This window comes from Siphateles boraxobius, unplaced genomic scaffold (genome assembly GCF_051911475.1).
Source record: "Siphateles boraxobius isolate OS27281-9 unplaced genomic scaffold, OSU_SipBor_1 19, whole genome shotgun sequence".
In the NCBI taxonomy this organism is placed as follows: Eukaryota; Metazoa; Chordata; class Actinopteri; order Cypriniformes; family Leuciscidae; genus Siphateles; species Siphateles boraxobius.
In genome coordinates, this window is record NW_027508799.1 from 26,609,287 (window position 1) to 26,632,628 (window position 23,342).

The 23,342-nt window shown below is 38.5% G+C and overlaps 1 protein-coding gene across 2 annotated transcripts; it reads left to right on the plus strand.

Annotated features, from left to right (window-relative positions):
- Positions 1-549: 549 nt before the first annotated feature.
- Positions 550-23,115, plus strand: cnot4b (CCR4-NOT transcription complex, subunit 4b). Of its 2 annotated transcripts, XR_013205315.1 has the most exons (14): positions 550-748; positions 5,776-6,004; positions 6,702-6,899; positions 8,911-8,997; positions 9,189-9,290; positions 9,737-9,862; positions 9,941-10,059; positions 10,352-10,555; positions 12,182-12,236; positions 12,370-12,625; positions 12,704-13,240; positions 19,002-19,220; positions 20,929-22,600; positions 22,774-23,115. XR_013205315.1 is itself a non-coding variant. In XM_077234631.1 (13 exons), exons 2-13 carry the CDS (start codon positions 5,831-5,833, stop codon positions 21,240-21,242), a joined length of 2,391 nt encoding a protein of 796 aa, XP_077090746.1. In that variant the 5' UTR covers positions 550-748; positions 5,776-5,830; the 3' UTR covers positions 21,243-23,115. The 2 variants fall into 2 exon arrangements, 1 of the variants encoding a protein (XP_077090746.1); XM_077234631.1 differs by having other exon boundaries at positions 20,929-23,115.
- The last annotated feature ends 227 nt before the right edge of the window (positions 23,116-23,342 follow it).

Sequence of the window (23,342 nt, forward strand, 5' to 3'; positions counted from 1 at the left end):
AACTGAACATAATTATTTGAAGGTTGACTTTGTTTTATTAAAAACACTTCTTTTATTGGTCTGATGAAATATGATAATTTTTTGAGATAGGAATTTTGGGTTTTCATGAGCTGTATGCCAAAATCATCAGTATTCAAACAATAAAAGACCTGCAATATTTCAGTTGGTGTGCAATGAATCTAAAATATATGAAAGTTTAATTTTTATCATTACATTATGGAAAATAATGAACTTTATCACAATATGCTAATTTTTTGAGAAGGACCTGTATTATTAGTATATTTGACTTTATTAGCTGCCTGCAAACATTAAAATTTATACATTTTGTAAATGTATACAATTTAAAACAGATCACAGTTTTCTCCAATAATGTGAACATTTCTGGAAAATAATACCGTTGAGAACAGAGTTCAGCCTTCAAAATATAGTTCTCCAAACATTGCCTCTATCTTTATGTAGCACACTACATTACCCACAAAAGCAAAGGTCCATCATCAACTGCGCATGCGCTGAAAAGTCACAACTTGACGCGCCCCCCCCCCCCTCCCTATTCCAATGTAAGATGGTGGTTAGGAGGCACTACCGCTCAACAGAGAGGCTGTATTAATCAGGGCTTGGTGTTTTCGCATCAAATCACACAGGAGCAGTGACAAGCCACCCGGGAAATTATATTGCGACCTGTTGTGCTAGACCTGGGTCGTTCAGATACATTTGATTTGCTGTGAATCAATCTGTACAGATAGACAGGGTGAGTATCCCACTAAGGCCTCTCTTGTCCACCGCCTCCACATTCAGCTGCTTTCCTCTCTCAATTCACCTCTTAATAACACATCTCATCCCTATTTCTCCTTGTGGAAATTCCTGTATTTTTGTGTGCTTTATCAGCCTTGACAGACTAACGTTAGTCGTCTAGTTAGCCGAGTAAGTTAAGTTAGCCGCTAGCCGCACTGTTTGACCGGCTTTTAATAAAAAATACAAATTAATTCTCGCTTCGTCAAACACTGACTTATTTTTTGTTACGCATACTTTGAGACAGTATATAACGTTAGTATACGGACACTGGTTTTGGTGTATATTTCGCCTCTTGAATAACTTCAATGGGTATTAGCTTAGCTGGTTTACTTCATTGCATTAACAAGGAAACAGAATTAATTTCTGTGTATGATTAACGTTATGTACTTTTACATAATGGGAATTTCGTTTTTATTTGAGTAGGAAGTTGCTGTTCCTTCTCTATGCAACATCAGTTTACAGATGTGATGCCATATATTTCGATGACATTGATTGCTCCGTTACTGCAGGTCATTTCTATATATTTTTTTTGTCCACACCCTTCATTATTGTGTGTGACTCGTGTTTCAATAGGCAGACCACTGGCAGGAGGTAGCTGTTTTTTATTGACCAAATGCACCTGTCCTGTCCGCAAACAATCATATGAAGCCAGAGTCTCTCAAAAGAGGATATTTCTGTGTTCGGTGACAGCATCATGTTCCTTGATTCTGTAGTTACTGTGTTGACTGTGCACTATTAATCCTGTTTTGTCAGCAGTGGGCCTTTTGAGCTTACTATGTGCTTTTTTTCTTTTAGCTGTAAGCCTATCTTTTTAAGAAATAGACAAGCCAGAAATGAATATGCAGCCATGTTGTTCCAAACCCATATTACTAATTTTGTCTTAGAGTTGAATTTTTATACCCATATTAGAATTGTCATTTTTGGGGTGAACTTTTTCCTTAAACACTTTGCTTTTGAATTTGACACTGTACGTTTGCCAGTCACATTTATTAAGTTATGTATTACATTTACATTTATTCGTTTAGCATTTGCTTTTATCCTAATGAGGAATAGCAGCAATTCATCTTAAAGAGGCAATAGACAAGAGAAGTGCTTGTAATAGAACAGGGATCTCATGAGTAAAGGTCCATTCACACCCAGAACGATTATGATATAATTCTAGAAAATCGTTCTAAATATAAAGGAATTACAAAAGTCCACACCACAAATATAACAATACTGGCACCAAGGGATATTGTTGGAATCACTTTCAGAACAATTTTTTTGTCAGCTGATGAATGACAAAAACATTGACAGCCAATCAAAATCCATCCGAGGTCGAGCATTTAAAGTGACAGAAGACAAAACTGCAGCATGTGCTTTGAATAAACAGAACAATATCCGATTAATAAATGATTAGCTTGTGTGGATTCTAATGGTAATCATAGTTATATTTATATTTATCATTCTTGGTGTGAACCGGTGAGTTTTGCTCGAAATGTGCTTCTTTGGGAGCGATAGGCTATAATTTGGGAGGAGGTTTTAAGTGGACAGGGATGTCTAGGCCCAGTTCCAGTGCACTGTCCGGCAGGCATTGTTTGTGCCACACACAATGTTTGTGAGACACTTTTCTGGCAAGGATTACTGCTGCTATATGATCACAATTGAATGGACTTCTACTTTGGTGTTCAGTTGCATAGAAATTATGCTCTTCGACTTTATAGTTGAAAAAATTGCTCCTTTACATTCAGTCCGAACGGGTCTGCCACAATCCTGGCAGTACAGGGAAAAAGTCTTCTTTTAATATCAGCCTTAGTAAGATCTGAAACGATTAATGCTGTTTTGTCCTGAGCTGTGGGCCATCTCAGATATGTTAGAAAAAATGGATGAACTATTTGTCTCATAAAGTGTTTTATTTTATTGTTTTTTTGGTGCTTTTATTCTGTCTGCCCAGAATAGCTATTTGTGGTACAAACATATCTTTCATTCCTTGCCGATGCCTTGTCCATCTGCTCATGAAGAGCAGCCCACAAATGGACATGACTCCCACTCTAATGATAATTTCGGCTACGCTCTTCTATGACATCAGAATGGTTCCATCTGAGACAACTGTCTGTCTCTTCACTAAGCTTGTCGACTTACTACATTTGTCCTTGTAAAAGGCATGTTTTTGAGCCTTTAATTTTATTTATTACAAATTAAACAAACGATAAATGGATCTTTTTAAAAATCACACATTTATTCAGACAAACAGATCTTCATTCTTTAACAGGCAGTAGAGGACATATGTCAGTGGCCACATCCTTTAAATTCTTACTCTGGTTCACGGTCTGCAGAATAGCTCTAAGATTACACCAAACATATTTTGTTGTAAATTTAGTACACTTAATGTGTAGTTGACTTAAATTTGTTTGTTGCTGTGTGTAAGGAATTGTATTCTTAATTGAAATCAATTTCTACTAGAATAGATGTAACTGCATGTTCACCACCTCTCAGTTTTCAGACCATCGATTTGACTGGCACATTAAATTAACGGTCTATTTCAGAAACACTTTTAAAACAGTATCAAAGACTTTCTAAGTCAGTCTTCAAAGCTTTATTTTGTGTTGAAAGCTGCAGTTTTGCACAGTTGTTATTTTCATCCTTTTTGTGGTTAGTAGCGCTCTGTTGTAAAATGAGATTGAAAATGAGTCTCGGTAAGGTTTGGAGAAAATCAGAAAGCCTGATGGGGCTGCAATTAGCAGTTAGAATGTTTTCTCAAGGATTCAGTATGCTTTGAAGAAAGACCATTCCACATCGACCCCTACACAGAGGATTGAGGGCCCTTCAGGTCGTCCTTTCAGCGTTCGGCTCTCACGGCACACTGGGTTAATGTATATACGAAAACATCTACCATCGCAAAAACTCAAACATTGTAGGCTTAGATCATTGTTTGTCCCTACGCTTTCCCATTACCTTGCAAACATGTTTGTTAGTCTTTCTGCTTAAAAGAGATTTGGGGTAATTCTGGCCCCTAACCCCACAATTATAATAAGTCTTGATTTCTGTTTAACTTAATCCAGTTTGGTATGCATTCACACTCAGTTTACAATCAGAATTGGCATTCTGCTCCTGTTTTTTTTTAACTGTTCAAAGGTTAATTGTGACTTTTTATTGGAGTTTCCTTCCATATTATCCATCTTTCTTTCACAACATGTGCATGTGATGTTGAATGCCAGAAGGAATAAAGCCCCGCGCAGCTTGAGTGTCTTTTGGGGTTTGTAATCAATGTGATGAAATGAAATCCCTTTTTTTACGAGAGTGATGGTTAAATATTTGTTATGCATCATTCCCAGCAGGTGCCAGCGGAAAGCTTTCATTACTCGCAGCTGATATCCGTCTCTACTGGGAAGGAATCCCATCCTCACTGACAGTGGGAATTCCTTCTTCCATACAGTTCTGAGGATAGCACAAAAAACGTACACAGTTTCTAATTCCATATCGGCACGTTAAGGAGATGGTGCGCTTCATTTTCGCCACCCCCTTCCCACTACACTAGCTGGGGTGAGAGACCGTGTTGATCTCAGGAAGTGCTGATTACCCTACATGTAGCTCACACCGCCCTCTGCGTTCAATCAGCATTTCCCTTTTAAAGGGAGATTCAAGGGGCTGACTCCTCCTGCTGTACTCTGCCTTCCCAGGATGGGATATATTTAGAATGCCCCCCCCTATCAACTCATACCCACCCACTGACTCCTCTTCACACTCCTGGTGCTTCCGCTACTGACGGAGTGAACATAAAGAGACTCCATGAAATCAAAATTTTGTTGGCCTTTAGTCTGTGTCTGTTAGTTATGAAGCTATATATACATAGACTGCTGTTCAAAAGTCTGGGGTTAAGATGTTTTTTGTTTTGTTTTTTAAAGAAGTCTTGTCAGATGGGCAACCTGATGGTGGTGAGACAAGTGTGACCTCTAACAAAATGTAGGCAGTGGTAGGAAAGTCGCAAAATGCCTGGACTATAGTTTGTAAGTTTAACATGACATAGCTGAGTCTCTGCATGGAAGCTTCATATTCTGGTTTGTTTGTTTATGAACACAAGGCTGTCCTGTATTTGTTCACATTTGGGAGTTTCGTTCAGACCATTGTTTGATAAATTAACCTCATAGGGAAGTGCCACCAGGGAACAGAAGTGTCTCGGACAAACTGCTGTATTTGTGCTTGTCCATGTTGTTAATACATAGGAGTTTAAGTACTACAGCAAAAAATTGGCCAAAAGAAACCTGATTGGCACTAAGAGGTAAATTAGCTTGAACCAACCCCCCCTTTCTTTGGCGCACTAGGACACCGACATTAGATTTTCATTTGCGTTTTAAATGAAGATGCTAGCAGTCACATTCCCACACATAACACCACAGAGACATTAAATTGGTTTTTAACCAATGCATCCTATGTTCACCGAACCTTGTCATGTGCCCACGGATCTGTGTTCCATACGAAGATCCAAAACCTCATTTTCAGTAATTGCTCAATCTGCACCTACACATTTAGACTATCAGTTCACTGGATGATCCCTAGAGGATACATATACTTATTTATGAAACTGTTGCAATTGTTTGTGTGGGTGTTTGTGCTTGTCGATTCCAATTATTCCTTCAATTCCTCTCATGACTGAAGTTTGAAACTCCTCCCACACATGCAGACACACTCTAACTAGTAGCAGAATCGTTATTGGCTTTCTTATGCAACCTCTAGTGTGCTTTGAGAATATTTGAAGGATATGAGCCTAATTCTGTCTTGCTTCTTAAGATTAGGCCTACACACTGTTGGAAGAAAATAAGATTTTTGTAGATATTGGCTGCATTTCTAAATCTAGAAGCTTCATTTGTTTGGAACTTTTTGGCCCATAATGGAAAAAAAAACATTATTATTGTTAATTAAACGTATTGAAGTGTAACTAAAATGTAAATTAATATTAAATACATTTTTTACAAATTAAAAAATTTCAATTTTTTTCCTCCTCAGCTCTGCCTCTGAACTGTGAGAACACCCTGCTCTTTTCTCTGCACCGTGCCATAGGATGTCCCGCAGCCCTGAGGTGAAGGAGGACCCCATGGAGTGCCCACTATGCATGGAACCATTGGAGATTGATGACGTCAATTTCTTCCCCTGCACCTGCGGCTACCAGATCTGCCGCTTCTGCTGGCATCGCATACGCACAGACGAGAACGGCCTCTGTCCGGCCTGCAGAAAGGTAACAAATAAGTCGAGAAACCGTTCATTTGTTTCTAAGAAATTGTTCCATTGGGGAGCTCAAGGAGATGAGATGTTTTTTTAAGGCTAGCATTCAGCATCCCAGGGATCTTTGCTGGATTAATTCGCGCTCCTGCTGTTGCCTTAGGTTCTGCGTGATTTTATCGGTGCTGTGTGGAGGGAACATGTGCAGCACAACAGGCCTCCAGTGCTTGTATTCTTTTTATAAACACTCCCATCCACTCACTAAAACCAGTCCCTGTAGTGGCCAGTTTACTGCAGCTCCTTAACCTTAATGTGCTTAATGCACATTATTATATCCATGTTTATTGCAGCATATATCATGCAATATCATCATCATTCCAGTGGCTGATCTTAAAGAGAACTCCAGGGTGTCCGCTTATCTTAAATTTGCACTTCAAAATTAAACGCTGTAAAGTCTTGAATAACATTTCAGAATTGCTGTTTATTAATATGCATTGATACATTGTAACTTTGTTCAAATTTTAGCATTTCTTTCAGATTTAAGACATTTTATTATGCGTTGTATTTATTTTATTTTTTATGCCATGATGCCTTTGATTCTGATATGGCAATACAATAAACAAACTTTCATTTAAAATAACCTAATTTATTGAAACAAGATCTATCTTCTCGAATGAAGTCATCTTACGTCTAGAATCTTATGTTTGGTTCAGCCCTATCCAGAAGACCCTGCGGTGTACAAACCTCTCTCTCAAGAGGAACTTCAGAGGATAAAGAACGAGAAGAAGCAGAAGCAGAATGAGCGGAAGCAGAAGATCACAGAGAACCGCAAGCACCTCTCCAGTGTGCGAGTCGTCCAGAGAAACCTGGTGTTTGTGGTGGGCCTTTCACAGAGACTCGCCGACCCAGAGGTGATTCAGCAAAACTCAATGCTTTCCTGACCTCTGTGTAACTGATATCGTTTACACTCAATATAAACAACTCAGGAAGTCCATATTAGCAAGATATAGAAAAGTACACGTTTTTGCATTTTCTCTTGTGTGTCCTATCAAGTCTCTATTTACGTGTTGAAAATGAAGGTTAAGGAGCATTTCGCCTATCTGCTGAAACAAGACTTTCATGAGTGGATGAAAAGAACATAAAGGACTTTTTGAGTTCACATCCTTCTGTGTAAAAAGACCCATCTGATTTACAGGATTTATAATCTGGATCTGACTCTAATCAAGTAGTTACTAGTGGTCAACCGATAAAGGTTGCCGATATCTTGGAGAGCAGGCAGATCATACTTTTCAATGTAAAAATGGTAAATGACACTAGCACAACAATTTTTTTATTAGATGTATATTCATTTGACATAATAGCTAAAATAATTTGATAATTACTAAAAAATATATAATTGACACAATAGCAAATTATTGATTTTGTATTGTTGTACATATTATTGCATGTTTTCTGAATTCAGATAGTATGTTGAAAAGCATTTGCCTTTCTATTAATAAAGAACCGAGAGAACAAAGACAGTAACCTAAGGAAGACTGAGAATTGTAGCTCCTGTGTGCTAAGGTACTGGGTTCTCAGCGCTGTTCAAATAAAGATAAAAAGTCCTGCTTGCGTCATGTATTGGCTGATTCTGATTAACTGAAATATCTGCCGATATCTCAGCCATGTTAATATATATATCGACTGACCACTAGTAATTACCTGTCAACAACCTGTTAAAATGTGCCTTGTGGCATCACTCTCACTTCATACTTTGTCAGATATTAAGAAATTATATCTTTTAGTGCTTCCAAAGCATATTTGCCATGGTAAAGCATACCCATTACCTATTATAACGGCTGTTCTCTTGATATGTTGTTCACGATTGCTTCCATGTAGCTGCAAGAAAATCCTTGAAGAATTGAAGATTTAATTTTTATGCCACATATCGTCAAATGGAAATAAAACATGAGATTAAATGCTTTCCTGGGAAAATGGGAGAAAGCTATCTGCCCACTAGCTGCACTTAGCCTTCATTACCAGCCCACGAAAAACAGCTTTCACTCTCTTTTCGCTCCCTTCTCTCTGACACTTTCTCTCCCTCTTTGCCATCACAGCTAACGTCATGTACCCTGAATAGCTCTCAGCAGAGAACAAGTTATTCAGTGAGACAGAGTGAGAACATGCCTTCTAATTCCAGTCCGAATGATATTAGGAGGACAAAGCTTAAAAAAACCCATCAAATCTATGTTAGGGACTGTTTTTCAGAGGTCTTTAATTTATAGAATTTATATAATCAGTCGTCCCTTTAACATATCAGTCTTTGTGCTTTTGTTTTTCACACTGAGGGTGTGAAAAATAAAAATAAAACAAAGTGAGTGAAGCTGCTTTACGCGAACAAAGACCGCAAAGAAACATCCGGACTGCTTTCACAGTTCAAGAGTGACCAGAATCTCAAAAGCACCATGCCATCGAGCCAGTGAGCTGTCAGTCACCCGCTGCTAGAGACCTACTTGTGTGCCACACTTTGTTTTCAGCGTTGATTTGGCTGAACATTGTGGACATCCTGTTGATAGTGTTTAGATCGTCGGTTCTCAATACAGTATGCCATTCACACAAATCCTGTTTTGATCTTGTCCTCAAAAGCCTTGTTGTGTAAAACGGTTTTATAAGTAGAAATGATCTTTGTTGGTGTAAGAAATGTGGTTTAAATTGTTAAATATTTGCCACAGTGCTGATGGTGTATATTGAGTTCCTAGCCTAGGTTTCATATGGCCTTCTCTTGTAATGGTGATTGAGTCATATCCTTCCGATGAATCATGATAATCAGGTGTTCTCTCTCCCTCTGTGACTCCACTAAACAAACTGCATTTGCTTGTGCTGTTGATGATCTGCAAACAGCAATCAGGGCTTTTTAAATATATAATTGATGTTTGATTGCAGGTTTTAAAAAGGCCGGAGTACTTCGGGAAGTTTGGAAAGATCCATAAAGTGGTCATCAATAACAGCACTTCTTATGCTGGCTCACAGGTGAGCTTCGCTTTCTTCTCGATCAATCTCTTGCCTGCTCAAATATTTTGCATAATGAACAGTCAGCCATTTGTCTCCCTTTTTTTTAATTTTTTTTTACACACAGCAAAGAAATACTGATTTGTTTTGCTGATTTTGTTTTAACCTAATTTCTCTGTTTTGTCTGATTATTTTTTGATTTTTGTCCCCAGGGTCCTAGCGCCAGTGCCTATGTCACTTACATTCGATCAGAAGATGCCCTCAGAGCTATACAATGTGTTAACAATGTTGTAGTAGACGGCAGAACACTTAAGGTAAACTTTGAGACAAAATAGTCCAATATTATGAAGAGCGATATACTTTCAGTTAGACCTGGGCATTGAAACAAAATTTGCTTGCTTTTCGATATCGATTAATTGTGTCCCAAATTGCCTCAAGGAAAAAAATATCTCTCAACTAATGCTGTAAATTATACAGGGAATCCAAGTTGGTACATCACTGTAATATTAAAGGTTAAAATGAACTGATTTGTATGGTACTTGCATTTAAAGTACAGTGAATTTGCAATATAGTGCATATATTTAGCAAAATGCTCCTCTCTAGAGTTCATTTTTCTAGCTGACTAACAAGTTTATGGTCATTGAATGGCTTTTCTGAGGTAATTGTGATGTTACATGACTTTGTATACAAGCTTTTTTTTTTTTTTTACCTCTTTCGGCATATATCTAAATACAGTATACACCCGTTTTTTTTCATGCAGGCTTCTTTAGGTACAACAAAATACTGCAGTTATTTTCTAAAAAGCATGCAGTGTCCCAAACCAGACTGCATGTATCTTCACGAGCTAGGAGACGAAGCTGCTAGTTTCACAAAAGAAGAAATGCAGGTAACGTTGTAGCCTCCTGCAACCTGTTTACTGACATCGACAAATTTGCATATGAACTCTTAACATTTGTCTTTGCAGGCTGGAAAACATCAGGAATATGAACAGAAACTCTTACAGGACCTATACAAAACAAACCCCAACTTCCTGCAGAACTCGGCAGGGGAGAAGACAAAGGGCAAATCAGGCACATCACAGAGGTTTGTACTCAATTGTACCAAAAAAAAAAAGTTATTTATTTATTCAGAAATAACACTCAATGACATGGGAATTCTTTCATATTTTTCACCACTTGTATTCTAAAATATTCTAAATATTCTAAAAAGAATTAGTATATGTGTTCAAACTTTAAATATTATAATTATTATTGTATATTGTTATAATTAAAATAAAATGAATTAATTATCTGGTCATTTAAAGTTTTTATATTGCATGAAGTAGGAGCATCTCATAGTTTTGTTGTTAATCTTGCATTTGTATCATGACCCCCAGTTCCAACAGTAACAACAAAGAGGCGTGGCCTTCGTTACAAACCACAGGGAAGATGCCCAATGGGCTTCCAGAACACCATGAGACCCCACCCCTAGATGGCAGCTCAGACTCTGAAAACATGACTCCAGACGGTCTGGACACAGAGCTGGGCCTTGGCTCCATCGCTGGCCTGCCTTACTTCAACTCACATTGTGACCCTGTCAGGTAGCCAGCCTGTGAACTTCTGCCCTGTGCCTTATTCTGTCAGCCTTTTCCTTTGCTGAACATTTCTTCATCTTATTCTCAAAGACTTAAGGGCACCAAGGTTACAGTGTTCAAGACATCGTTGGATTGTAGAAGAATCACTAAACAGCTTACTCTAGAAAGAGAAAAAAAAAACAAAAAAAACAATATGCTGAATTCCACAAAAACATTTTCAAAATGAAAAAAAAAAATTAAGCATTCAATTTGTTTGTAAAATCACAAAAATGTAGTTCTTTTTTTAAATTATTTTTTAAACATTTACATGTTTTCTTTCAAACATCTTAAAGGGTCATTCCACCGGTGGAGACATGAATATGTATTGAAAGTGGGTCATATATGTAGTAGAATAGTATCATAAATTTCTAATTTGGGACCTTCTTGGCTGATAAAAGGCAGAAAATGACTTTTTAGTGCTTGTGGATTGTAGACAACAATCCCCATAGTGCATTGCAATGCTCAGCTCCGCAGACCACTCCCACTACACTAGCTAGTTTAACTGCAAGATATTTGTGCAATGAACCTGCCACGGCAGCAGACAGACTCTTGTTCTGTGTCCATTGGCGCACAGTGAGAGCACAGGCACCACCAATCTGCCCCAGCTTGAGCCATTGCGGGCTCCTCGTCCGCGGCAGGTAGATCGTCTGCATCGGCTGTGGTGGCAGCAGCTTCAGCCGCCTCTGTTTCCTCCATAGCCCTCAGCTGCTCGTCGCTATACTGTAGCTCATAAAGGTAGCCACGAACATCCGTTTCTACCATAACTTCGTCAAAATCCAGATCCTCCATAATGCATCCGCCTGTGTATTCAGTACCTTCGTCCATATTTTCAAAAAGTTTCTCCCGGTGAAATCAAACGCACTGGCACTGATCTGATAGATCTGTTAGTGCATTAGGTCCAACCCCCTATGGGCGGGTTTGAAAGGGTGGGAACTAGTGCTTGTAGTCTTTACACTTCCTCCTACAATGACGTAAAATGACGATGACCTCCTTGTAGGAGGAAGTGAAAAAGGTAAATGGAGGATTTTTCTCATCTCATGGGAAAATGAAAGAGTGTTGCACGACCATTCAATAGTACGACTGGATTTCTAACAATGGAAATCTTAATGCAAATGGGTGGAGTGACCCTTTAAAGGGTTAGTTCACCCAAAAATGAAAATACTGTCAGTAATTACTCACCCTCATGTTTTTCCAAACCTGTAAGACTTTTTTGCAGCATCTTCGGGAACACAAATTAAAATATTTGTATGAAATCTGAGAGATTTCTGTCCCTCCATTGACAGTCTACGCAACTACCACTTTGATCAATTTATATGTGAATAAAAGCCTAAATTCTGTTTGTCCTTTGAAATAAATCGCTCAGTTCATATGGATTAGTTTTACAATATCTTTATGAAGCGAGAAAGTGGAAGTTGCGTAGACAGTCAACTTCTTAGGAATGACGTGAGTTTTTTTGGGTGAACTAACCCCTTTAAATCTTTTGGACATTTTATTTTTAATGAGAAGTTTCCGTCTTTCTGAATGATCCCATTGGTGTAATGCTGGTAGTATATGAATGTAATTGATTCTCATATTTTTATTATTTTTCTGCAGCCCGAGTAACAAATCTTCAGATTGCTTCAGCATAAGTAATGGAGAAACATCACAAGTAAGTTCATGATTGCATGTTCGTTCTTTACCTTTGAGAAAGGCAAGCTGTACACCTTAATAATGCTATCTGAATCAATTTTCTGAATAATGTTTTAACATCATGACCCCACCCCCCTTACTAAACTCTTCAGATTTCTGGCAACCACTCCCCATCGCCCCCTCCTGGCCTGACCAAGTCATCTCTAGTGGTGCCCATTTGTGTAGCAGGACTAACAGTACGGTCGCCTTTTGAAGGAGCAGCAGCCGAGTCACAATCGCTCTTTTCAGACAACAGCAATTTTCGGCACCCCAATCCCATCCCCAGTGGCCTTCCCAGCTTTTCCAATTCCCTTCACAGTAACTCCGATTGGCCCACTGCCCCAGAACCACAGAACTTCTTCACATCAGGTACCTGGACCCGTTTAGACTAATTCATATGAAAAAGGAAAATGTGAAATGTACACTTATTTATCTTTATTCTCACAGAAACCATACCAGTGTCATCCTCTACGGACTGGCAAGCGGCCTTCGGTTTCGGCTCTTCAACCAAGCAGCAGGATGACGACCTAGGCTTTGACCCCTTTGACGTCACCCGTAAGGCACTGGCTGACCTCATAGAGAATGAGCTCTCAGTCCAGGATAAAGCCTCCTTGCCCCTGACCACCACAATGTCAGGGCCAGTCTTCCCCCACGGGCCTTTACTCGGCCCGCTACACAACACCCCCTCCATGAAAAGCGCACTTCAGCCTCCTACGTCCTCACACTTTGCCCCGAACTCCAGCCTGCCCTCACGGGGCTTCTCCCAGCTCCCACACCGCACCGTGTACAACTCCTTCAGCTTTCCCGGCCAGACGCAGACCTCTCGCCACAGTTGGATGGGCATGCACATGCGCAATAACCTCCAACACTTGAATCACACCAGGGCCCCTTCTGCTGCCCAGCATAGCAGCTTTTTGGACTTGAACTTAGCGCCACAACAGCAACATCATCACAGTACGGGGCTTGGAGGGATCCATATGACAGGTAAGTGTAAACCACTGTTGGGATCTGTGTGTGTGTGTGTGTTTGTGCATATCAGTTGCATGTCTTTGTGCTCATTGTTAATCTAATAACAAAAGACAAAGAGAAAATCACTCGCTGCTCTTGATTGGTTGAGCCCTGCTGGAGCAGCTCTAAATATTCGCTGTACTATTAAATTAAATTTAAAATGTGATGCAATATGAACAGTGAAAATAACAGTAGGTCCTTCTGCCATTAATTAGGTGTGTAAATATCTATTTGCTAAGCTAACTAATTTAATTTGTATTATTTTGGTTCCTTTGCCCAATATAAAAAAAAAATTAAAAATGCAATGAAAATACAGGTGTCGGCAAGTACTCGAAATAAAATGATCAGTATCGGACTCATTCTGGAAAAAGTGGTATCAGTGCATCCATAATAAATATATGTATATATATATTAGAATAATATAAAAAATAACAAAATGTGATGTTTTATTTTGAATTAACTTCTAAAATATACCATATTGTATGCATTCAAACTAGGGGTGTAACGATACACAAAACTGACGGTTCGGTTCTTCCCACGGTTTTTACGTCTCGGTTCGGTATGGTTCGGTGGGGTGGGGTTTAGAAAGCTAAAATTGCTTTTTTATAACAGTGGTTTAATGAAAAAATTGTCTTTGTCTTTAAATTAATTCACTTACAATTAAACGTTTCGCAAGGATTTAAAAAAAATATCTGCTAATGCTGTAAACTATATGGAGCCAGCACATTTTAACATTAAAGGTTAACAAAAGAGCCTAGACTTTTTAGCCTAAATTCAGATGCTATTTATTTTTTAGATATAATAATCAACACCCAACAAATTGTATGAAAACATGTAAACTGAACATAAGGCAGGTTTTGCATTTTACATAACTTATGTTTTTACTGTAATTCGTTATTGAAATATAATAATTTACAAAGTTGCTGTCATTTTCATTAAAGATATTTTAAACATACATTAAATAATTAAGATATCATTAACAGGTTAAGTAAAATCTAGCCTAATATATAGGCTAATATAGTGCATTTATTTAGTGCAAGAGTTCGTTTCTCTAGGAACCAATAAGCTGTGGACACTGTAATTATGTCTAGCCTGCTGAGGTAAATATAATGCTATGTGACAAAGCTGTTTTATTGACGTCTTTTCACTGCTGAAACACTGAGCGTTTACACGAGTTATGATGCCTTAGTTTCAATAAGTATATTGTATCTTTTGGGGGGGGGGGGGGGGGGGGGGTGGTGGTGCGTGTTCGGTACGCCATGAGAGAATCGCGATACGTATCGTGGGTTCAGTATCGGGGTTTTTCGGTTCGGTTTGAATATCTTTACACCGCTAATGCAAACTGCCCTCTTATGTTTGCATTATGGGTATCTCTGTCATTGCAAACTCAGCCACTGGTTGGCAGTGTAGTACTGTTTTCCTGTCATTCAGCCATGTACATCATTAGAGAAGATTCTAGTGATTGCCAAGGTCTCTTTTATGAAACCTCATGATTTATAGCCATGAGATCGGTGTCACATTTAGTGCTGATACAAATTGTAGAGCATGTAATCCTCATCATCCCCTGAGGACATCTTCATGACAAGGCTGCAGTGTGCATAATGCATGATGGGCCTAGCATTTTAGGTATGGTTCTGTGGTTTATGGTGTGAACTTCTAAATGCAAGTGCTTTTTTTTTAAAGTAGCTAGGTTAAATCAGTTTGACTTGAAAAGACAAGAAATATGTGCCTAAACTTAAAGACTAATGTTTACAAAGATTAATTTTAGTTTTTCTGATGTGAGAACAGCCCGTAACTCAAGAAAATATCAAATACCGGTATTATTTGTCTGAGAAGGTACTCCGACAGGGGGAAAAGGCTACAGTTTGACATTTCATTCAAGCCCTTACCTGAACCTTTCAGCTAGGAGCAAATATCATAAAACACGTCATTCACTCTGATACAATAACAACATGGACAAGAAAAAGTTGGAACTGATTGAAGATGCATTTACGATGATCTATAAAAAGCAGTATTTATTAGGCACACAAATAACGCATCTGGATACAGATGTATCTAGTAAAACTTAACCAATTACTCTAATTTCAAAACTTGCTGAACAGCAGCATTTAACTACAAACATAATCTACTGCGAGCGATTCACTGAAATCACGTCTTGTTGCTACACTAAAGCAGCTGAGCTACTGTCATGCAACTGAAAAATGCATTTAAGACAGTAGCGTCGGTTAGTTACTACCCATCCCCATCCTGAATTGATCTTTCAGGAATTTGGTTCATTTAAATGAAGCGTTTCCTTGCGGTCTAGCTGTAGGGCTTTTTATGAGAAACAATCTAATCTGCTGACACTGCTGTGGAACTGTAGCATTTGTTAACATGGTGTTTGTTTCTCAGCATGCCTCTACTTTTTAAGATTAGATTAACTTGTGTTTCAGTTGGCGCAAAAAGAAGGGATGGGAAATTGGATGTGACCTCAGGGTTTCATTATTCGAAGAAACATTGAACAACTAGCATTACTACTGGCTTCCTTTCAGACTCCGTTGTGCTGTGCAGTGTATTTTGTTTGTATCTTCAATCCATGAGTGTCCGTGAGAGAAATGGTCTTCCCTGTTTGAAATGGTGTCCTCCAGAGGATGCAGCTGCCCAGGACCTGGGAGGAGAACATTGCATTATTTACGGAGAAAAGTCGAGATCCCAAAATAGGCTGGAGGGCCAACACATGCAGTCTCATTAGAAGTGTGTTTGAGAGTGTGTGAGAGAGATTTCTGCTACATGGAAAATGTAGATTTAGATGTAATTGAACACCACCGAAGCAAGCAAATGAGAAAAATAAGTGAATTGGTTGACTATTTCTAACTGTTTCATAATGTAAAACTGTTTTTGTGATGGTGCTAGAATTGGGTGTATGGCTGCAATCATATGATCAAAAATACAATTTAAAAACTGCAATATTGTCTATTTATTACAAATTAAAATGATCAGAAATCATTCTAATAAGCCTATTTGCTGCTCAAGAAACATTTCTTTTTTTAGTATCATCAATGTTGAAATCTGTTTCACAATATTTTTGTGGAAACCATAATAAATTTTTTTATTTTTTTTATTTTTGTGGAAACCGTGGTGTTTTTTTAAGGGTTCTTTGAGAAAGTTAAAAAGAAAAACATTTATTTTAAATAGAAGTCTTTAATATTCATAAATGTCACTTTTGATTAATGCACCTTGTGAAACAAAGGAATTAAAATAACTTAAAATTTTTAAGTAGTGTGTATAAATATAATTTAATTGAATTTCCAGCCAAAATAACTAATGTATACGTTACATACATTATATATTTGTGTTTTTAATGTTTTATTAACATACCTGGCCTAGCCTATCTGATATATTGTTGTTCATCACTTAAAAATTAATCGCAAACCTTCACTGAAAAACACTCTACAACCTTTACAGCCCCTCAAAAGAAATTAGGTTCCTTCAGTTTGCTGCTATGATTCTGAGTTTAGCTTTTGTCCCATCCACATAAATAAAACATGATGACACTTGTTTATCTTAGTATGCAAATGGAAACATGGGTGATTGTGTTAATGCCTGACACACTTGGCTAGACGAGCATTTTCCAATCAGAAGTAAGAACTGTGGAGCGGTTTAAAAAGAACACCTCATTCACCTTATTCAACACCTTGTTCATCTTATCTCCTCCTTCAGAGGTGTTTCATTAAAGCCCAGTCCCCTTCAAGTATTGATTTTGAGTGTCTAGATTCTCATATGGGCTCGTTCTCACACTTGACTTGACTAGGTTTTGGCTGTATTGACTACAGAACCAATTCAGCGTTTCCTAAGTGAGCGTGTCACTTTCTCTGTGTTTGAGGCTTGATCATTGTTAATTTGGTAATCGGTCACTGGGAAAACACCTGTAATAATGTAAGCATCCCCTACAGAATCAGTGCTGCTGGTGTCTTGGCTGGGTTCACCTCTATTGTCTGACCATTCAACAGCAGGCTGTCCCAGTAGACTTCGGCTTGCTGGTGGTAGTACACTTGCAGTGTGGGTTTGGGCTGGACCATAGAAAAAAAAGTATAAAATTAAAAATATATAGATAGCAATATTCAGTATATATCCTACTTTATGTATCAGGATTAATAAAAAAAGAATCTACTTTACTTTATTTATTTTCTCGAATTATTTCAACCAATCGTCCCATGTTTAAATATTCAAATAGCCAAATACCTTGTTGGTTCAAAACGTTTAATGCCAAAAATAAACTGCAGTTATTTGAAAATGATTTTGACTAAATGAACAGATAAATTTAGATATTTGAATTTCATTTTACTTTATTTTTAATTTTATGAATTTACTTCTACAATAAATTAAACGCTTATTTGTAATATTAAACTACAATTATTTATTCTAAAACATTTTATTGCCATTTTGTAATTCCTTGGAGAGATTTGGAAATGAGTGATGCAAACAAATTGATGAATCAGTGTTTTTAACAAAATGATTGAATAGGACGGTTTTAAAGAACTTCCCAACCTTCTGGAATGCTTGATTATGAATCCCAAGCTATATTTGACAGTTGTCCCAGACAGTCAATATTCTTTTTTTTGCTGGGCCTAGTTTCACATGTTGTATCACTATTACACTCTGATGAATCACAATGAATTATATATATATATATATATATGACAGAACCTCATGATGATATTTCTATGGTCAAGTTTTCACCTCTTTATATATTGTACTTGTACTATGTATTTAGAAGGAAGGTGCCCAGAGAAGTTTGCTGAGTCTTAAATCAAGCTCAGAGGCTAAAGGCTTTTTTTCCCTGCCAGGGTTGTTATCTCATTCACTCCATTCCCTTGTCTTTGCAATTCTTCCTTGTTTGTCCCTCTCACTTCTCTCTCTTTCTCTCCATTCTCCCCTTCATCATCTTTGCTGCTTGGTTTCTCTGTCCCTGTGGGCAGAAGCAAACCTTAGGAGAATACTGTCCTGATTAAAGAAGAAAAGGTTTATTTTGGCCTGGGTCCAGCTGAAAGAAGCTCTGCGTTATTGAAGCCGCACGTCTCTCCTCCAGTGTGACAGAAAAAAATAAATGAGAAACTAATTGAATAATAACGGGACTGTAAAGAGCTTTATAATGATTGTTCCTCCATTAGAAAGGGCTAGTAGACTCAGAAGGGAGCCAAAGATCACCTGTTGTTTTTGCTAAATCAAGTATAAATCACTATTACAGTAATGGCTATTATTACACTGTCTTGAATTGATTGCACTGTCTGCATTGATTAATGCGTTTTTTTATTTATTCTATATCTCATGAAATGCAAAAATTCTATTAAATTGTGTTTTTGCTAGGGCTTTCAATTGATCACCATTTATTTATTTGACAAATAATTCATCAAATGATTTACTTGTTTTGATTGCGTCATATTAAGTCATGTTCACGGCATGAGCCGTTTTTAATTTTGTCAGTCTAAACATAGTCCTATTTTACTGTGGTGCTCCTTTTGGCTGTTTTTGAGTGTTTGTTTGTTTTTCACAGTTTGCTTTAAAATGAATCACCGAATTAACACACCTAGCAGCACTTGTGTTTGTGTTGTACAAGTTGAAACTGATAATTGCTTTTTCTTTCTCTTTCTCTATCTTCTCTTCTTCTCTCCTGTTGTCCCCCAATCTCTTCTTTTCTGGTGCATTTGTGCGCACGGGCGTTTGGATCCGTCACCGGCACCGGCACCGTCCCGAACAGAAAACAGCACCTCAGTAGAAAGTCTAAATGTGAAGGAGTGGCAGGACGGGCTCAGAGCGCTTTTACCCAACATCAACATTAACTTTGGTGGACTGCCCAGCTCCTCCTCATCTTCGTCTTCATCATCATCCTCCTCTAGCGTGAACCACCCAGGCGGCATCTCACACAGCCTTAGCTGGGACGGCACAGCCAGCTGGATGGACCCCGCAATCATCACAGGTACAATATGCAATATTTGCCATGTAACATGCCCCAAAATTTTGGTAGTTAATAATTGTTTCTTTCCCTTTTGCACCTGTCATTCTCTGTTCACAAAGGAAAAGTTACACATTCATTTTGCCTACTTCATTAAATCTATCTATAATCTATTATGTACACAAAAATACTAATATTAAATATTAACATTGGAATATATTTCATTATTATTCATGATTTAATATTACTAATTAAAATGAATGTGATAATATTGCCAATTTGTTTTTCAATCTTTACTGATGTTGTGTGAGAATAACACGGATGTGTTAGATTCTGACGGTATTAAAACCACAAAACAAATTTACCTGACGACCTCAGGGAAAACTAGGCTCGTTCAAATTGTGCCTTTGGGAGCTAAAATGAATAATGCATCTAGGCCTTTTAAACATTTATAAGTAACCTTTTCACTAAAAATGTCAGAGATGTAAAGCCATTTTAAGGGCCACAGAAGAGGGCACACATTTCAGATCAGTTCGATCTCTTGCACTTTCAGGTGGTCTAAAGCATCCACGTGGACTCAATCAGATATCACACAGAAAAACACCAACGATTAATATCCAAAGTGGTTAAATAAACGATGTCCATTTATAGTAGTGTTCTTTGTTATCGTTCAAGTAAAATTTTCATCTACTCTTTAATAGAGAAAAAAAACTGAATTATGCAGCTAAATTTCTAATCAATACTTCAAGCAAAGTTTTACAATATGTCTCTCCTGGGTTGATGGGAAATAGCAACGTCGTATCTGTTGCTCCCTAAGGTCGAAGTTGCAATCTGTATGGACGTCACGGATGTTGTCTGGGTGCTCTCAGCGGGTGCCTGCAACATCCATCATCCACAGGGGGTTTAGAATGAATAGCTCACAACAGGCTGGCATGTTTTAAGTGGTGCAAAAAAACACCCCAAAACGGGCTCTGTCTCCTTATGTAATTAATCCCATTATGGCGAATGATTTAAAAATGACCTCAATAATGTCGCCTACATGATAAATGGATTTCTACGTAGCATCAAATGTAGAACGATGGATTTGTTGACTGCAAGCTAACTGTTGCTCAGTCCTGTTATGTTTAAAGTGATTTATTTCTGTCAGTGGATATTCACGATTTATGCTTTCATAACTTTGTTTGTATCAGGTTCAATGTAATGATGCTCATTTTATAGCTATCATTTTTTTTGTGGCATTAATACAAAAAAATGTCTGTGTCCTTATATTATAATGAAGAAAATAGCTTCATTTAAAGGATGACTTTTTTTTTTTAAGAAAATATGCACTGAAGCAGTTTTGTTAAAGTATTGTTAGTTTTGTAAGTCATAAAGAAAAATATATTGATCTTGCAGACCCTCTTGAATATTTGTCAAGCTTATTTATCTCATAAAACATCAGATAATTTGACCTTTTTAATAACAGGACATGGTTAGTTCAGATTGAAAAATGCAGTCCGACTCCCTACAAACTTAATGGTATTTAGGAATAATATGATGATTAAAAAAAAGAAAATGAGAGATGTATTTAACATTATATATTCGACATGTATTCAATGAAATGTTACAATTTACTTACGTTTTTGTTTTGTAGTAACATTGGCTCCATATGGTTTTGCAAAACATTCAAGAACCTGACACATGCATCTTAAATATGTTGACCCCTTTTTTCCTATCACCTTGTCCCTTTCAGGTATCCCAGCATCCTCAGGCAACAGTCTGGACTCTCTGCAGGATGACAATCCCCCCCACTGGCTCAAATCCTTACAGGCGCTCACAGAGATGGATGTCCCTTCCGGCTCCACAGTGCCCCCTCAGCCCCCACACAGCGGCCCCTTTGGAGCCCAGTTCCCCCACAGAGCCGGCTGGACCACATATCCAACCACAGCCACGGCCAACCCCGCAACCCAGTTCCACTCTCCTCCCCCAGGATTCCAGAACGCCTTCAGAGCCTCAGCCCAGGCCTCCACAGATCTGCTACAGAGTGCCGGCATGGACCGCCATTAGGAACTGTGAAATCTCATTCCCCTTATCCGAAGAACCGCCGACAAACACGGCAGATGAATCCGTACAAAGCTATTAACAAAATAACAAACATTATGTATTGTTTTCCCTCTTCACCTTTTGCTCATTTTTGTCCCTTTTCCTTGATTTGTGTTTCCCTTTGGTTCAGTCTTTCTTTTTCCTTGTTGCCCTAGTGCTCTGTTCCAGCTTTCCCGATTCAAACGGTCACACAAACATCAAACGCATCAAAACATAACAAATGGGTTTTCAAACGGGTAAACAAACTCCTTAGTAATACGTAACATTAACGTCAGTACATAGTTTTTGGAACCCCACACTTTAAATTTAAAAAAGGCATCATCAATGATGTTTTTTCTAAAAAATTCCATAGGAACCTCATGGAAAGAATCAAACGAAAAGTGTCCTGATTTAGAAATAACAGTCTGCCTTCAAAGCTAAACCAAAAAGAACAGCACCTGTTCATCCATCTGCACAACAGAGATACTTCCTGTGAGAGTCCTTAAAGCCATGCCGCTAAGCAATCAAGTAGATATCCAAAATCAAAACGGGGCTTCAATTTATATCGTGATCAAAAGGGTACTTGACTTCCATTATTCTGATGGATCAAAGGCATAATGAAGGCCAAGCAAAAAGCACTTTTACCAAGGATTTTTGGCCTTTAACTTTGTTCTACCTTTCTGCGCCCTTGTTAAAAGGGAGATGCATTTTAGGGGTCATAAACGTGGTGCCCGCTCTCAACGTGGCATTTAGCTGTAGATGGATGCAGGCCCTTGCCTTTGACCCATCCGCCAGATTGCCTTGTTGGTCAGGGGGTCTTCCGCTTTAGATCGCAACAGATCGTTAACCTCTGTATCAGAGGGCGGCACGTTGCGAAATTAAGATGAACGGAGAGCTGGGTAACACCGACCCCTTTCAAGCGCAGGGCTCGTGTAGCACACGGGACGCCACCGTGTGGTGTTTCTCATAGCTGCCTCGATGTACGTGGCCTAATCAGTGTTTACGCTCCTGACTATGCTCCCTGAAGAAACTTGAAGGTGTGCGAGGTGTGCAGAGTTTTAGGAAATAGCTCTAGAGTCCGAGTGAAACGACGTTTTTAAGTGTGAATGTGTGGCGTGAAACTTCCCTCTGAACGACAGAGTGGGAAACTTGCGATTGGTGGGTGTGTGGAGAAAATAATCAGGGTTAAAGGGCTTTCCGGTGGAGAGAAATTCATGAAGGTGATAATGTTGATGCGATTATGCCATTTTGTCACTGTAGCAATTACTTTGCACGTTTGTTTTTTGTTTTTGTTTTTTTACAAAAAGCGATAAAAGGGAAAGCTGGGATAGTGGCTCTATTGGGCAGGGGTCTCCAACCCTGCTCCTGGATAGCTACTGTCCAGCAGATTTTAGCTCCAACCACAATCAAAACCACTTGGACCAGCTAATCAAGCTGTTCAGGGTTACTTGATAATTACAGGCATGTGTGTTGGAACAGGGTTGGAACTGAAGTCTGCAGGACAGTAGCCCTCCAGGAGCAGGGTTGGAGATCCCTGCTATTGGGCATCTGAGGTTCTGGCAATACACAAGGGTCTCATCCCGGGACCGTTAACTCTGTTTGTCACTCCTACTCACCCCCCCACACCTTCTCAGTTTTCTTTAAATGGTCTTAATCCTGTGTAGGTTCTTGCCGACCGTTTGGTATTCAACAGTATTCAAGAGGAATGGATAAATTAAATCTCGACGACAATGACGAAACCAATAAAGTTTAACTTTGGGTTTTACACAGTGCTTAAATGTAAGAAAAATTAAGTGCTGGAGGAAATTGTACCTCTCTACAGGTGTGGAGGAAAATAAAAACTAAATCTTAAATTAAAGAGTCGAAGTGATCTTTCTCTTTTTTTTTTCTTTTTTCTGACAACCTTTAGCTTTCTTTCCACCCAGTTCTCTTGAGACGTGATGAAAGGCGTTGGACTCTGTCGCACCTTCTCGCTCTGCCCCGCAAGTGCTCGGACACATCCTCCTCAGTTGCGTCAGCGATTGCTCCTTTGAGGGATCAGGTCCGGAAGAGGGTTTGTGGCACTTCGCTTAATTTTTTTTTGTT